At 34.9% G+C, this 18208-nt stretch overlaps 1 protein-coding gene across 2 annotated transcripts in view; it reads left to right on the plus strand.

The window, feature by feature from the left end:
• Positions 1–18208, plus strand: part of GBE1 (1,4-alpha-glucan branching enzyme 1) — a 120941-nt gene that overhangs the window by 74580 nt on the left and 28153 nt on the right. For both annotated transcript variants that reach the window (XM_032219995.1, XM_032219996.1), the window contains exons 8-12: positions 2508–2623; positions 2752–2879; positions 5985–6083; positions 9692–9802; positions 11437–11608. In XM_032219995.1, the coding sequence (XP_032075886.1) occupies positions 2508–2623; positions 2752–2879; positions 5985–6083; positions 9692–9802; positions 11437–11608 (626 nt within the window). The remainder of the gene's footprint in view (positions 1–2507; positions 2624–2751; positions 2880–5984; positions 6084–9691; positions 9803–11436; positions 11609–18208) is intronic.

The following is an 18208-nucleotide window of genomic DNA, read 5'->3' on the forward strand; positions in this document are numbered from 1 at the left end:
ATCATTCGGAGGCACGGGATAAAATACCATCAATATGCGGACGATACGCAATTGTATCTGTCCGCCCCGTGCCAACTCAATGAAGCGGTGGACGTGATGAACCAGGGTCTGGAGGCCGTTAAGGACTGGATGAGTGCTAACAAACTGGTGCTCAACCCGGATAAAACCGAGTGGCTGTTGTGTTTCCCCCCCAATAATTTGGCTAATACACCAACGCTTAGGCTGGGGGGTCAAATTTTATACCCCTCAGATAGGGTCCGCAACTTAGGAGTCCTCCTGGATCCACAGCTGACTTTTGACCACCAGCTGTCAGCTGTGACCAGGGGGGCATTTGCCCAGGTTCGCCTGGTCCGCCAGTTGCGGCCCTACCTAGATCGGGGGGCCCTCACAACAGTCACTCGAGCCCTTGTGATCTCCAGACTGGAATACTGCAATGGGCTCTACATGGGGCTGCCCCTGAAGTGCATCCGGCGACTACAGCTAGTCCAAAATGCAGCCGCGCGAGTGATAGTGGGCGCACCTCGGTTCGCCCACGTTACATCTGTCCTCCGCGAGCTGCACTGGCTACCTGTTGGTCTCCGGGTGCGCTTCAGGATACTAATGACCACCTTTAAAGCACTCCATGGTAGTGGATCTGGGTACTTGAGAGACCGCCTTCTGCCGATTACCTCCCTAAACCGACCAATTAGATCGCACAGACTAGGCCTCCTCCGAATTCCATCAGCCGGTCAATGCCGACTGGCGACCACACGGAGGAGAGCCTTCTCTGCTGCTGCCCCGACCCTATGGAACGAGCTCCCCATGGAGATCCGCACCCTCACCACGATCCAGACCTTCCGCGCAGCCCTCAAGATCTGGCTCTCCCAGCAGGCCTGGGAATAGGTTTCCAATCACCCGCCCGAGTGTTTGATTGCTGAATGAAAGTTGTGTTTTATCATTTTTCTTTTGTTCACTAATTGTTTGTTTTGACCTTGCACTTCCCCTCCCCTGTGGTTGTAAGCCGCCCTGAGTCCCCTCAGGGAAAAGGGCGGCATATAAATCCCAATAAACCTCTAAACCTCTAAACCTCTGATACAATTGTTGTGTGGCATCTTAAAAAAACATATTATCTAAGTCCCTGAATCTCTGGAATCCATTATACCGATATTACGCATACAAATTTGTCCACATAGACTTTGAACATAGTCTGCCTATGGAAATACAATTCTACATATTCATGGTATAATATTAGAGAACTGAAATTTTAACTGTCTGCTAGTGGGAAATCTGTCTAAGTGGTTTATTCAAGCGTACAACCATGCATTTAGAATAATGTGTTTGTTATTCTTCTGCTACCCGTGTACCAATTATGCTTTCCAGATCCGTTTTCTAAAAAGAGCTGTTATGTTTAAGGAAAGAACTGTATTATGCACATATATCAAAATGGGATTTTGTGGATCTTTACAGATGGAAGAAATTAAAAAAGATAATACTACTACTAATACATACATCTGACTTTTCTTGTGCATTCTAGAAAAGGATTCAATTTTTATTTGAACTCTATTTTCTGTATAAAGCCAGGTAGTAAAATGGCATAAAGTTTGACCTTAAGACACAGAGTATGGTTCAGGTTTTGTAAATTTTGTTAAATATAAAACTATTTTTTAGTTTCGGTTAAAACTCTTTTTTTGTACAAATTTGAGAGTTTTAAAACAACCTTTGGGGAAAAATATGTTGTCCATAGTTTAGACCAATTCACAAGAATATCACTTTTTACTTAATTTTGTCAAATATTTGTTGTAAATTAAATGTCTATGTATTTATGAATTTATGTTTATTTACAGCAAACATTAGAAAATATATTTGCTAACTTTTTATTCATGTAATTTACGGAAGTATTTTGAGAAATAAATATCTGAAATAAGTTATCCAGAATTTTTTAAAAAATAGTTTTTTAATATATCATTGTAGTGATAGCAACTTCAGAAATTTGAAAACATTTTGTATTATCCATAGCTTTCAAATCCTCAGATTACTATTTAAAATCTGCAAAAGATCTATATCTGAAGGAAGATCTTTGAAGGAAGATCTATGCAGGATGTTGTTTGGAGAGAAATACATCCATACAGATTGATTGTTCTTTGTTCAGTTGTTCAGTAATTTATAGTAAGGTATGAAGTTTGTGAAAGTTTGTGTGGATATTTTTAACATCAAAAATAAAATTATATGTACATGTGCATAAATGATTCCCTTTCCCTTAATGATATTAACTTCATTTACCATGGGTCTTTTTTATAGCCAATTCAGTCTTTTTCCATTGCAGGTCCTATGGGGGAGAATCATGCATGTATTGCCTGAATCTTATTGGACCAAAAATATATATATTTATAAATGTAGTAAACAATGAAAATTAGTCTTATACTGGTCTTATTCTTTTATCAAAAACTTGATAAAATTGTGAATATAGAAACACTAGGAGTAGATTAATGTTGTACATTAATACTTGGGATATGTTATTTATATTTCAGCTGGGAAGTTCTGAGATTTCTTCTCTCCAATTTAAGATGGTGGATAGAAGAGTATGCCTTTGATGGGTTTCGATTTGATGGTGTATCATCTATGCTATATCACCATCATGGAATTAGTAAGTTTAATTTGTTTATCAGTGACTATACTACAGTTCAAATAATAAAAAGTTTCATCTGAAAATCTACAGTAAATCCTATAACTTGCACTTATAGTACTTGATACTGTTATTATTTATCATATTAGGTGAAGGCTTTAGTGGAGATTACAATGAATATTTTGGTATGCATGTTGATGAAGATGCAGTGGCCTACCTAATGATGGCAAACTACATGATACATATTTTGCATCCAGAATGTGTAACTATAGCAGAGGTAAATCTTAGATTACATTAACACAATTACTTTGACTTATTTGTTTTGATCACATCATTCAATTACAGTTATGTTAATTTCACTTTATTAATCCTTAAGCATGATGCAAGATTCGTTAAACATTTTACTGCTCTGTTTCCCTGAAAATAAAACCTCCCCAATAATAAGTCCAATGGGCTTTTGAGCACATGGGTTAAAATAAGCCCTCCCCGAAAATATTGCAATACAGCAGCAGCCCTGAGGTGACTACGCTTGCCGTCTCCTGCACCTCAAAAATAATAAGCCCTCCCTAAAAATAAGGTCTTATTTTCGGGGAAACATGGTAGTTTCAGTTGTAGAATTAAATATATGCCGCAAAGTACATTCCTGTCCAAGTGTATTCCAAGGCAAATCCCATTGAGTTTAGACGTACATTAACAAGTATTTCTAAGATGCAGTCTAATTATAATAATGTAATTAGAATTGTCCCAAAAGTACTTTTTCAGTTTCTGACAGAACTGAAGAAGCTTCTTAGATAAGAAGTAAAATGTCGTCAAGGAAAACAAAAGCCAGTTACCTATTGAAAAAGAATGTTTGGGACCACCATGAGTTGGATGACTGAGAATTTCCATAGAAATCATTAGAATTTTAATTCTTTTAAACAATTAATTTTCTCATGACTTAACACTTCTATAATTCATGACTTTGGAAACTCACTATACTGCCAAAGCAGCTAAACTTTTATGTATCTGTCTTTGTAACAACAACCATTATAAGGACCTAGTGTTCCGCCTATTTCTAATTCATTATGACTATTGTTTGGTAAGTTGAATTCTTTGTCCATTAATTATAAATAACAATATATTTGCCAGAATTACATTTATAAGATATTGCTAGAATTGGTGTTATTACACGTATTATTACACTAGAAATCTTTATACATTTTTATCTCTTAGTGGTTAGCATTTTTAACTATTTAACATTTAAATTGTACAGATCTTGGTCCTGGAGAAGTAATTACAGTGCATTTTAAACAAAAACTGGTGAAATGAAGCAACTATGGAATGTATTAAACTTAAAATTGTTTTATTGATTTTGAGGTTCTTTTCAAATAAAATGAGTCCATCATCCAGTGAGCCATAATAGGGTGATCAGGATTCCTATCTTACAATATGTTTGCATTTTCTCATATACTTTTTTGTAAGCAAGATGTTCCTTCAATTTATTCTAGTTAAACTGAAACTTCAACTTTATTTTCTAGTGGGAGCCTCTGTACAAAATGTGGAATTGATCCACTTGCTTGTGGCAGAAATAAATTGAGAGGGAAGAACTATTGATATTATTCTAAATTAAAAGTGGCTAGCATGAATTTGATCTTATGTGCAAGTGAAATGAATTATAAAGAAATGCACACATATATTCTAGGGCACATTGGTTATAATACTATTCCATAAAGATTTGAATCATAACTTACATAACTTTTTAAAATTATTGTGCGTATTTTCCAATGAAAGAGATCTGATCCAGTGTCCTATATATTGAAAAAAAGATAAGTAGCAATATTGATAATATTCCAAATCTGGATTGGGACAACTTGCCCTAGCCAATTTGCTGTAGCCAACTTGCCATGGGACAATTCAATGCTGGTAACTCAAGAGAGAGGCAAGTAGGATTGCAGCTCACCTCAGCCTTCAGAAGCTTCAAATGTAAAGCAAAACAAGGCCTTCTGCAATTCATTTTTTTTTAGAGATTTTTTTAGAGATTTTATTAATATTTGTAGGCCGCCCTTTTCCCTGAGGGGACTCAGGGCGGCTCACATAAAATCAGGGAGGGGGAATACAAACATTGACATAGAGACATATAATAAAATAGCAAGCAACATACATTCATCATTCGGGAGGGGCGCCTATCCTTGTCCCCAGGCCTGACGGGCTAGCCAGTTCTTAAGGGCTGTGCGGAAGGCCTGGACGGTGGAGAGGGTACGAATCTCCACGGGGAGCTCGTTCCAAAGGGTCGGGGCTACTACTGAGAAGGCCCTCCTCCTTGTAGTTGCCAGCCGGCACTGGCTGGCCGATGGAATACGGAGGAGGCCTAATCTATGAGATCTTATTGGTCGCAGGGAGGTAATTGGCAGAAGGCGGTCTCTCAAGTATCCAGATCCACTACCATGCAGGGCTTTATGGGTGACTAATAACACCTTGAAGCGCATCCGGAGATCGACAGGTAGCCAGCGCAGCTCGCGGAGGATAGGTGTTATGTGGGTGAACCGAGGTGCACCCACGATCACTCGCGCGGCCGCGTTCTGTACTAGCTGAAGTCGCCGGATGCTCTTCAAGGGCAGCCCCATGTAGAGCACATTGCAGTATTCCAGCCTAGAGGTCACAAGGGCCCGAGTGACTGTTGTGAGAGCCTCCCGATTCAGGTAGGGTCGCAACTGGCGCACCAGGCGAACCTGGGCGAATGCCCCCCTGGTCACAGCCGTCAAGTGGTGGTCAAACGATAGCTGTGGATCCAGGAGGACTCCCAAGTTGCGAACCCTCTCTGAGGGGTATAGAATTTGACCCCCCAGCCTGAGTGATGGAATATTGATCGAATCTTTGGGAGGGAAGCACAACAGCCACTCGGTCTTTTTTGTGCCTTTCTTGAGTTATCCATTGAATTGTCCCACAGTGAGTACTCCTGGGGTGAGTCAACCAGAGCAAGATGCTGGCGTGAATCAGCTAGGGCGAGTTGTCCTAGACCCTTCCAAATCTACTTCTGTTATATTACTATGCAATTAATTATTAGCAAGTGAAAAGACAGTTTGAATAGTCATCAAATTGTTGTCCTTCATTAGTATTTTCATTAGTATGTATTTCAAGTACATATCATGTACTGACTAATATTCACAGTATTTTGCAGCATGAGAAAAAAATATGAACGAAACAACTTGCTTTCATAATATTTATGCCATAGGAATTGCACATTATTGTGATTCTTTAATATTGAATGAGATTGAAAATGTTTTCATTATTTATGACTGAATAGTAATTCTTCTGGTGGATCTCTCTCCTTATTTTCAATTTTAGATATTCTTATTTTATGATATTACATTACTTGTCAAGTAACTTTGTATAATTCTTCCAGGATGTGTCTGGAATGCCAGCACTTTGTTGTCCAGTAATTGAAGGAGGATGTGGATTTGATTACCGGATGGCCATGGCAATTCCTGACAAATGGATTCAGGTGAAAATAGATTTCTTCCATGTTTTGCCACATTTTTCGCTCATGCTTCCATTGGTAAAGGTAAATGTAAAGGTTTCCCCTGCTCATTCTTATCCGACTGTAGGAGGCACTGCTCATCTCTGTTTCCTATTTGAGGGAGCCAGCATTGTCTAAAGATACTTTCATGGTCATGTGGCCACCTGGATTATATGTTGAGGTACATGGAATGCTGTTACCTTCCCACCAAAGTAGTACCTATTTATCTACTATATTTACATGCTTTCAAACTTGTAGGTTGTGACAGGAGCTGGACCGAGTAATGTGATGCTTGAATTTCAAGCCTTGCATCTTAACTGCTAAGCGACCACATCCCATACGTATAATTAAATAATATGAAGTAATTATGCATCTATGAACTGGATTTCCATAATTTAGACAAGAAAAATATTATAGGAATCACTCAGACTCCTATTCTCCGTTCTATTTTTTTTTTTACTAAAGAAGTGAGAATTCCTTCCGTATTTATTTAGCCAAATTTCCCAGTTTGTGTTTTTAGCATCTAATTAAAATTGCCACATGTATTGGAATTACTGCTCCCATCATTCTCAGCCAGTGGTCTCAAAACTATCTGGAAGCTTCAGAAAGTTATGCTTGTATAGGATACTAAGCTTTGTGCCTCTAAAGTTCAATGTAACATATGACTAATTATTCTACAATTATATTTGATTGTTTGGCTTTTATTTTTGTGGTTTTGTGGACAGAATTTTGATAATCCTTACAGCAAGCTTAACTCCTAACAAAATGGAGATTAAAATGTATCTGTTATGCACATGAAATTGTACAATGATTTTCTAATACATTAATTGCATATTTATGAGTCTAGCACCTTAACTATTGCTAAACATATTTGTACAAAAAGCTTGCCAATGTTGCACTCTAGTGATAAAAACTAAGACCAAATATTTTAAATTTCTTTAAGAACAAAAACAAAAAAGATGAATGCTAAACAAATTGAAGCTTTCTGGAAGGTTATTAATATTTTCATATATAGACATAATTGAATTTTGGAAAAATTATTTCAGAAGCATTAGCATTACCATAAATTAAGATATTGCACCTTTGTACGGATCTATGTTTATAAGCTTAACATAATAGTATGTATCTTGAGTCAGACCTACATGTAGGAGTATAGTATAATAAAGCATAATTTGTGTTTTAGATCTTTAAACATATACTTTTGAAACAAATTTGATCTATTTTCCTGTAGACAGAATATTTATTAATGTTGCTTCAGGGTATATTTTCCCTATCATTAGCTAATTCCTTTTTTCATAATCTAACAATCTTATCAGATGGTGTCAAAGGCATATTGCTAGTACAGATCATCTATTAATTGTAAAAAGACACTGTCATTCTTGTGCAATTGTAAATCTATAAACCATAAACCACAGTACAAAATTTTCATAATGTAGTATAATTTCATTATGTCAGCTGATACTTGGGTTTGTTATCAAATAATTTTTGCAGAATAGTGGGAAAAGAAATAGAATTTGCTGGCACTATGGTTCCACCCATGTATATTAAGATCATTCAGCTTTTGTTTATCTAACTAGCCAAGAAATTACTGTCCCACAGTCAAGTCCTTTCATCATCTTTTTATTCTTGACTAATTGAGGCTTCCATTATTCAAGAAAAACAACAAGGGACCTTGGAGGTTTTCTAGTCCAACCCCCTGCTCAAGCAGGAAACCCAATACCATTTCAGGCAAATGGTTGTGCTATCCCCTTCTTAAAACCTCCACTTACAACTTCTGGTAGCAAATCCTTCCACTGATTAATTTTTCTAACCATCAGGAAATGTTTCCTTAGTTCTAGGTTGCTTCTCTGCTTTATTAGTTTCCACCCATTGTTTCTTGTCTTGCCTTCTGGTACTATGGAAAATAAGATCCGTTCTTCTTTGAGGCAGCCTCTTAAATAATGGAACAATGCTATCATGTCACCCCTAGTCCGTCTTTTCATTAAACTAGACATACCGAATTCCTGCAACCATTCTTCATATGTTTTAGCCTTCAATCCCCTAAGTTGCTCTTCTTAGTTGCTCTTCTTTGCAGTCTTTCTAGAATCTCAATTGCCCTAAATGTGGAACCTTACTTTTCTCACCATTGAATTTCATTTTATTAGACAGGGCCCAATGTTCAAGTCTGTCAAGATCATTCTGGATCTGAGCATATTTTCTGGAGTGTTGGCTACTCCTGCCAGCTTTGTATCAATTGCAAATTTGTGAGTTCCCCTTGTATCCCTTAATCAAAATATCTTGGGGTACACCACTGCATACTTCCCTCCATGTTAATTTCATTCCATTAAGAACTACTAGGGCTGGCCCAGGTAGCATGCATCACAGTAATCCACACAGGAGGTGATCAAAGCATACATGACTTTGCACAGTAAAGTTAAATACATAATTAGCAATGTCTAAAGTTCTCTGCCATCATTTTGACCCTATAATATCAGATTACTTCATTGTGGTATTTATTGTTCCTTTTTGTTTGCACAATACTTTTCACATATTGAATGAAGGTGATATATGTATTCCAGGATAATGTTGCAGGATCAAATCTGGGTCAATCATCGGGATCAGAAGTTTAGTCTTCTGAGCTTTCAGACCATGCTGGAGCCCATCCTCAGGGTGCTTCTCTCTAGCAGATTGTGTGCTTTCGGCTATTCTGTGTGTCGTATTTATATGGTACCTGGTTGTGTGTGGCTTTTTAGTTGTTGTTTGGGGTTCTGATGGCCGGCTATTAAGTTGTTGGCTTAATTTTTTCCTTGTTTCCTTGTGCTGCCAAGCTTTGCCTCTTGAGTACTTGATAAGCTGGTGGTAAATTAGCACTCCTGTTGATCAATTCTTCCTATATTTTATGCCATAAAATTAAATACACAGAAATAATTTACCTTATTTCAATTAGAGCTAATACATTAATCAAAGGATTATGCAGCATTGCATAGCAAGAAACAGGCAGATAGAGTGGTGAAATTTCTGTTTAATCAACCATAAAAGTGATGCCATATAGCCCCTACTGTTTTACAGAAATAGAAAGAAAATGAATTTAAGATATGCATAGTTAATAAGTTGTTGGCAGATATTTTGGAACAAAAACAATACTTTATTTCAATTGTTATGTATAGTAAAAGGAAAAGTTTTTCAAGACAAGTACAACTTTACTGGTAACTTTGTGAAAAAGTTCTTGCTATGTTCTTGGCTATGATAAAGACATAATTTTCTTTTCCTTTTTCCTTTTTTTTTTTTTTTTTTGAGGGGGGATTTTTATTTTTTACTTCTGACTTTAGTTTACAGCTATGCAATTTTCTGAAGATTTCCTTTTCAAATATTAAGTAGGCCTGACTTTGTTTGAATTATTTCAAGATAAATCAAGATTAGACGTGTTTTGTTAATTGTCATGTGCCATATTAATTGTGCTATGATGTGGAACTGGACCAGAATCACATCCCACACATAGTAATTTAACATTTCAAAATTTATGAAAGAGACACATCATGAACAGTTTAATACCGTAGGATAAGCTGAAAAAAATGATAAGAAAATAATTCAGAATTATCCCTTTTCATTTCCAGATCATTAAGGAGCGTAAGGATGAGGACTGGGACATGGGAGACATTGTGTTTACTTTAACAAACAGGCGATATGGAGAGAAGTGCATTGCCTATGCAGAGAGTCATGATCAGGTATTGTAACAATCCAGCAGTTCATGTCCACAACAATTACAATTAGATTGCAGCTATCAATCTTTAAAATATAAAGGGAAAAAAGGAAAAAAAATACTAATTACATTTTTTTTATTAAAAAAAGGTTCAGTTTTTAAACACAGCATTACAGAAAGCCAGTACATATCATCTATCGATGACTGAAAATCTGGAGTGACATTCTGTTTTTTTTCTATTGTAAAAGAGTTACATGTTTTGTTATGCCCCATGCTTGACAGGCATATAGTTCTTCAAATAATAATATATTCCAGATGGCTTGTATGTGGTTCAGAATCAATTTTAAACCATATTATTCTTTCCAAAAATCCTATTAAGAAATTATGAATACTACTAACTCAAATGGGACAATACTAAGATGAACCCACCCTAGCCAGCCTATAGCAAATCTGAAATTAAAATATAACAAATGTCTGAAAAATTATTCTATCTTTCTATCTCTTGTTTTCTCTCTCTCTTGTGGATTTTTCTATTTATTTCTACAGTTAGGGAGCTGATGGAATATGATAGAATAAGAAGAAGATAGAAGTCATATTTTGAAACTGCTTTCCATAAATTAAACCTATATTTCATGGGTATACAATATAATGCAGAAATAAGTATTTCTATATTATATAACTTGAAAATTTAAAATGTCTTCATTGTCCTCAAAAACTCAATATCCCAAATACTAGCTTTCATCAATAGCATATTTCCTTGCTTTTGACCATTATTGATCACCAGGAAGCAGTCACTATCTGGCTGGTTTCATCCTCCATGGAATTCAGAAGGTATAGAAGGTCTTTATAGTTAGCTTCCTAACTATAACTTCTTCCTGATTTTATACACACAGAAATTCATACATGCACTCACTCACAAAGTTGTTAGACAATGGTAAGCAATTTGCTAATTGCTAAATAGAGAATCAAAGGAAATTTGAATTGAAACCCAAAATATATTGAGATAAAACTTTCCTGACTAGTTTCATGTTATAAGACATCCTAGATCCTTCCAGGCCTAATTCTATGAAACTATATTTCATAGAAACATGCAGAACAGTAGTTAAGATTCAATGTTCAGAAAACCAAGCAAAGTTCATCAGCCAGTCCAACAATCAAAGTGTCATATTTCTTATACATACAGAAGGCAATAATTCTCCAGAAATAGGAAATCAGATGAGTGTTTCCAGCAAGGTTACGTGAATCAGATGCCTCAAAAAAGGCTGCAACCCACCTTTTAAAAATTTTGCAAGTAGAGAACAGAACAAAAACACTTAATGAGGCTCTTTGCCAAGCGAGATTGTGCCTTGATGATTGTAAAATAAAATGACACAAGCTATTCTAACAGTAATGGATATAGAATATAGAATGAATATAGAATGAAAAAAATATACCTTTAGGCAGGATGAAATCTTGAGTGAGGGCATAATAGAAGATAACAATTATATATCTCTAGTGTCAGACTCAAAGTAAAAAACAACATACATACATACACTCATAAACACAGCATACCATATATTCATCTATAGGATGTCTTTAATTTATGTCCTATAAAACATTAATATCATAAAAGGTTTTTTTCTATGCCTCATTTCCTGTCTCATTTATTTATTTATCAAGGCTCTTGTTGGTGATAAGACTTTGGCTTTTTGGCTGATGGATGCAGAGATGTATAACTATATGAGTGTTCTGTCACCTTTCACACCAGTTATTGATCGAGGAATACAGCTTCATAAAATGATACGACTCATTACTCATTCTCTTGGAGGAGAGGGCTACCTCAATTTCATGGGTAGGTTGGGATATTACCTTCTGATTTCCTTCAGCACCTTGTGATGAAATTTATCTTTTACAAATTGGACATGCTTATTAAAGGCTAAAGCATAGTATGATTCTGTTCATGTATAATGAGGATTTCCATTGATGTTGCTCCCAGTTGAGGTGATAGTCGATAGCAACCTAAGTATGATTATAATTCATAGATGGTTGATTGTGCTTCATAATTGACCTTGAAGGAGATTAATGTTTGTGCTATTGAATAATTACTTATCTGTTATAATGTTTTATTAGTTTATACAAATATGAGGCAAATTAATTTAGAGATTTTTGTAACTCTCTTATCAAAGAAATATGGCTCTGGGATCTTTGTGTGCCTTTTGGTAAGTAAATAAAAATGTTCCCACTTTTATGACTGGATAAGTATAACTAGTGTCAAATTTGAAATAGATTTCTTAAATTATATTTTATCTAGAACAATATGTGGGCTAATATGAACGACTAGTAAGAAAAACTAGTAACCTAGCAATTTCATTATTTTCCTTCATGTTGGCTAACTATATTTGGTTATGAATCTGAACATATGTGCTTGACTGTTTCTGCTATTTCTGGCACTGCTTACATTAAAATTTATGCTGAAGGAAGCACAACATTCTGACTGTTCTATAGTTTGTCAAAGATAAACAAGTTCTTCAGAAACAAAGTTATAAACTGAAGGTATTTCTTCTACCTTCTAGATGTCTAAAAGTATTAATTTACATAAACATAAAGCAATAATTGTTTTATTTTTTATATTCTCATATTGCATAATTCATTTTTACATCCTATCACTTCTTATTAGCTTCAAAAATAAATTTTTATATGATTAGTGGTAAATTAGGCAGAAAAATATATTTATCCTCATCAAAGTATGTTGCATCTCATCTACACAAGTAGATAAGTAGTAATTTATCAATTCTCTCTCTCTTTTTCCTAGTAAAAACAGTCTGACTGCCCAAACCTTTTGGGGGAAGATAGTCATTATTTTGTAGTCATTCAAATGGTGCATGTGATATATATTGGGGCACTAATGCTATTCAGTTAAAGATACAGTAAAATGACTTCTTAATTGCCATTTAAATGAAAGTTGTACTAGATGATTACAAGAAAGCATTTTCACAATTTGTTCCAACTGCTTACTTGATTAATATTGTAATGCTGCTAAGGACAACATGTGATTTTTATTATGGCTGGGATTTAATTTTATTTACCTGTGTAATAGATGGGAACCAAATTCCTGAAAACTATGTTTGATATAAATTGTTGAAATACAATTTTTGAAAATACCTTGCCTTTTAATTTCAGCACAACTAGATGAACCACAAAGAGACTGTTATGAATGGTATTTAAATCAGCTGACTAGTCTAGGAAAGCCAACTTAGTCAATATATCCAAAATATTTTGTTGGAATATGTTATACTCTAGAACAGGGGTGTCAAACATGCGGCCCAGGGGCCACATGCATCACCCCCCATTTGGCAAAGGGGGAAGACATCACGATACATCATGTGACAACAATGTGATGCCATGAGTTTGACACCCTGCTCTAGAATGAGCAATACTCTAAATTAAGAAACAAAAATGAAAAGTTCTTTTAAAAAAAAAGGCATACAGGATCATATAACAAAATGAAAATATTGATGAAAATGCTGAAACTGTAAGGATAGGGTTAGTGAAACTAAAAATCAGTATGTTTGCTACAATAGTGAAAAATAACAGAAATGGGCTTTTTGGTCATAACAAACAAAAGGAAAATCAAAAAACCGTAAGTCATAACTGATAAGCTAAGTATGCTAGAAATGCTTAGTGGACAAAGAAGGGGCAAGCAAAGAACATGCTGGCTTGATAACTTCAAATCAGATACAAAGCTGAATATCCAACAGTCAAAAGAAGCTGTGCTTGACAGGATCGCATGGAGACCACTTGCCTATAAAGTCACCAAGTGTTGGACACAACTAATTGGTTAAAAACAACAAAATACAGTTTGTGGTGCAATATCCATGCTGGTCATGGACAGAGTTTGAAGAAAAGTAAAAAGGGCCAATATTTATAAATATTTTGACATTTTATTGCATTTTCATTATTGTACTAGTGACAGTTTAGCTCTGCAATGTGATAAAATTTAAAGGACAAAGTAAATAGAAGGAAAGTGAATTGGGAGGTCAAATTGAACAACATTATTTTCCTGGCATAAAGTGCTAATTCATTACTTTCATCACACACATCCAATTTTAAAGGAGTATTTTTGTTGTTATTGTGTATTGCACATATCATAGTTTCCTATTTGAGCACTTTCCCTGCTTTTTATTTCTTGAAATTGCCGTTTGTATTTTTTGAAAAGGAAATAATAATCATTTTGTTGTTCAATGAGCCATTAAATATGTAACAATCTAGAATATATAATGTCTTATGTACTTAAGTTGATTGCTAGAAATTTTATTCAAATATTATCAGTTTATATAATTATGGTGTACTTTAAAAGCTATGTTTTATAAATCAACTTTTCTGAACCTACTCATACTGGGAAAAGCAAATTGCAATGAAACACATTTTATCGCATATAAGCATTTTTTGGTGCTTTGGAGTCTTTATAATACATTTATATTTTGATTTTGTATGTATTACTGACTTTGTTCATAATACATGCTGAAGAATTCAAAGCTGTTTATTTCTTGTGTTTCAAGCACAAAGAACTTTTCAAGATAGGCATCCAGCCTATAATTTGATCTCATCAATTTATGATCACAGATTTATGTTCAGAAGATGATTTTTTTATAGAGATCCAACTTTTCATTTCAACTGTGAGTGTTCTGAATAGTGTCTTGATATTCTAGAATAGATAATGTAAGTAAGTCTAACGAAACAAAATATGACTTTTTCATAGTCAGAATCATATGTAATCACAAATTATTTACTCCAGTACCAATTGTAAATTTTCCTTTACTTACTAGTCTTCTCATCTTTTTTTCTCTATCCAGCAGTTGGTCTTAATCCACATATTTAGATTTGCACAGTACTGACTATCCATAAAGAGTAGTCACTTGGTAATAGTAGTTGAAATAATAGTCATGGCTGTATTTGAAAGTTTGTTTTAATTTTTAAAAAAGCTTAAGGTGAAATTGGATCATTTTTCTCCCTATGGTTTTATCAAATTACATAACATTTTGTTTTATTTTTAGAATTCCAAAATCAGTAGTTCTATACTAGTTAACTACAAATAGTCCTCAACCTATGATCATAATTGAGCCCAAAATGTATGTTAAGTGAAAATTTTGTTGTGAGTTTTGCCCCTTTTTACAACTTTTCTTACCATGTTTATTAAGTGAATCACTGAAGTTTTTAAATTAGTAACATGGTTGTTAAGTGAACCTGCCTTCCCCATTGTCTTTGCTTGTCAGAAGATCACATGACCCTGGGAAACTTCAACCGTCATAAATATGTCAAGCATCCAAATGTAAATCATCTGATCATAGAGATGCTGCAATGGTCATAAGTGTGAAAAATAGTCATAAATCACTTTTTTCAGTGCTGTCTACCAGATTGATTTCACCCCACCCCAGGCAAAGTCCCTCCACCAAGTAGTCTTGTACCTCCTAATGATAATGGCTGAAAATATCCATGGTGAAAGCGAACTGGTATTTTGGCATGGGGCATTTGGAGCCATCCAGGTTGCAAATGACTTGCTGCAAGTACTATCTGCCAAAATCTCACTTTTGGCTTTTTCAGCCAGCATCTTCGAGAGTGGAAGGGTTGTCTGCAGTGAAGGGCTGCTGCCTGGCCACTTGTTTGGGTGAACCACTATTTGTGATCATTGTCTAGGCCTGTTCACCTGCCTTTGCGCTATCCTTTCCATTTATACCTAGCTTTTTGGCTCAATCTCCCCACCCACACTGCCCAGCTGAGTTCTGTGCCATGCCCGCTGTACTCACCGGAGCTGCCTGAGTTGATTAGCTGCATGTTTGAAGCTTCATTTCTGCCCCGAAGAGGCACTTGTGAGTGATGCGAGCGTGAGTGCACTTACAACCAGTAAACCAGTTGTTAAGACCAAGTGCAGCCCACCTCTGGCTGTTTGTCAGATGGATTTCACTCCAAAGTCAGTCTGGTCATGAGCACACAGAAGGGGAGGAAACTACAGTGCTGGGCTGAAGAAAAGAAACCTGGGATCATGAAGATCTAAGCTTCTTTTCTGCAGCCCAGTGCTACAGTTTCCTTCTGTACATGGAAGGCAGCTCTTTTGGCCCATCCACTTAACCTGTATGTTTGCTTAACAACCATGATGGGGAGGGGGGAGCCAGTATTGCTTCATTGAGCTGGGAGGGGTTGTCACATGGACCTGTCACTTAACCACAATGATATAATTAAAATTTTGAGCTCATTTGTGATCATAAATTGAACAGTAGTTTTTCTATTATTCCATTTTTTAAAATAGTTAATAGACAATTTATAATATATTTTTCCAAAAGCAATAAGGAATTATTTGACCAAGCATCTTTTTATAGCATTAGTATTAAGCATTTATATTTTTATTCTTGGAGTTTGACAGTCTATGCTATAAATATATGTATTTCTTCTATGGTCCAATTTGATATAATTTTAGAAAATATTTTCTATTGAAAACTTAAGTGAGCTTTGTTTGGATAAATTTAATTTGTTCAGTGTAAAACATGGACTTGCGTGAATTTCATTGTTCATGCAGTGAACAATGTGTTGTGTTGAATGAATTTATCTGTTACTAATGAAGGTAGATCATTGTTCAGGATCAGAGCCAGGGCCACATGCTTTCTGTATATAAAATGCCAAACACTATCTTAAGGTAAAGCATTCATCCATCAAGTCATGTGGAGGTCTCAGCCATTATAAATTCAGTAACTGTAAATCGGAATATAAGACATTGCAATAGATAAATAATATCAGTTCGGAATTTCTTTTTCATACAGCAGTGCTAATAATACAATGGCGAATATACACAGATGCATTTTTCAGGTTTCTGTTTGTATTTACACAAAACACAGCAGCATGATTTGACCATCCTAAACAAAGAATTGATTTAACTCTTTGGTAACTGTAGACATGCCTGAAGACCTAGCTCTGTTGACTTGCTTGGACTATGAGTGAGAGGGAAAGTTTTTAAATTTGATATATAAATAAATATAATTATATACACTCACAACTGTAATGTTACCTATATGGACAATAAGTCTGCCAGACTCTTTTCTTAATCATGATGGGAAATAATTAATTAAATAATTAACTAACATATATAGAGGGATTCTATTTTTTTTGCAGTGAAAACAAAATTTCTTTCAGTGAGTTAAACCTTTGTTCAATATTGTAAAAAATTGCAAATAAATAAGCTAATAGGTAAGCCAGAAAATTTTGAACATAAATGTGAATACTAATTGAAAAGATTTTGAAGACTAATGTACCATTAAAATAAGAGATGTCTCTTTTGGGTCAAATGGAGAGACTGCTGGAAAATATCATGGAACTTTTTATAACTTTTTATACTATAAAAAACTCAGCTGAGGATCCTTACCTAGCCTAGTAATGAAACATTTGGAAACCAACTCATAGGCTCGGAGAATGAACCTTTACCCTCAGTTTTTATACTGTCTATATGGCAGTGGTGGTATTATACGGTCAAAAGTGGAATGGTAGAGCATTACTCACAATGCAGAAATGATTGCTAGAGATGACAGATCTTGCTGAGATGGTTGACATATTTTTGTACTTTTGTCTTTTTTCTTCCTTTCTCCTCTTTATATGTTGTTACTTTTTAAAAAAAAATCTGTAACAACATTTATACAAAAATATAAGCTTATTTGTCCATCTATAAATTTGTAAATATGAAACTTTTTGTTTTAACTTATGGGACCTGATCTAGATTTGATAACATAGATATAATTAATTTGAAGTAGAAAAAAACCCAATCATATTTGATGATGAAGTAGGGAAAATTTATGCAAATCTAGATCAGGTTAGCATTTTTGATATTGGGATACTGGCCTTAGAATACTCTTGATGCTTGCGGAACATTTATAAAGATTCATCATTTTGCACAAGCTGCAGTGGAAATCATGCAGATTTTTGAAAAGTAGATTGCAAATTGTTAATTTGAAAATATACAACTTTAAAGAAACTCCTTTAGAGTTAGCACATTCCTCATGCAAGATACCTATTTTATAAAGGAGTATAATATCTGCTTGGAAATTATTGTATTTTAGGTGAATTTTATATTTTTGGGATTTACTTCCTGTGAGTTTTCTGTTATAATAGTATTTTAGACAACTCTATTTTGTAATACATGAGCAGCATAGAGCTAGATACAATTTTGAACTTAGCCATTTATATATTTACCCATGGTATTTGTGTGTGTGTGGTGGTAGTAGTAGCTTACAAGGATATAAATAATCATGGATTATAATTTTGCATGTCTATTGCTTCATACATATTAATTTATTCATGAAGCTTGACAGCTGTCATTTGGGAACTTCATTTTTTTATATTTTTAAATGACAAATTTTAATGGCTCTTTTTAGAGCTAGTCTGTCTGGGGGAGTCTGCAAAAATATCTTGA

Source organism: Thamnophis elegans, chromosome 6 (genome assembly GCF_009769535.1).
Source record: "Thamnophis elegans isolate rThaEle1 chromosome 6, rThaEle1.pri, whole genome shotgun sequence".
In the NCBI taxonomy this organism is placed as follows: domain Eukaryota; kingdom Metazoa; phylum Chordata; class Lepidosauria; order Squamata; family Colubridae; genus Thamnophis; species Thamnophis elegans.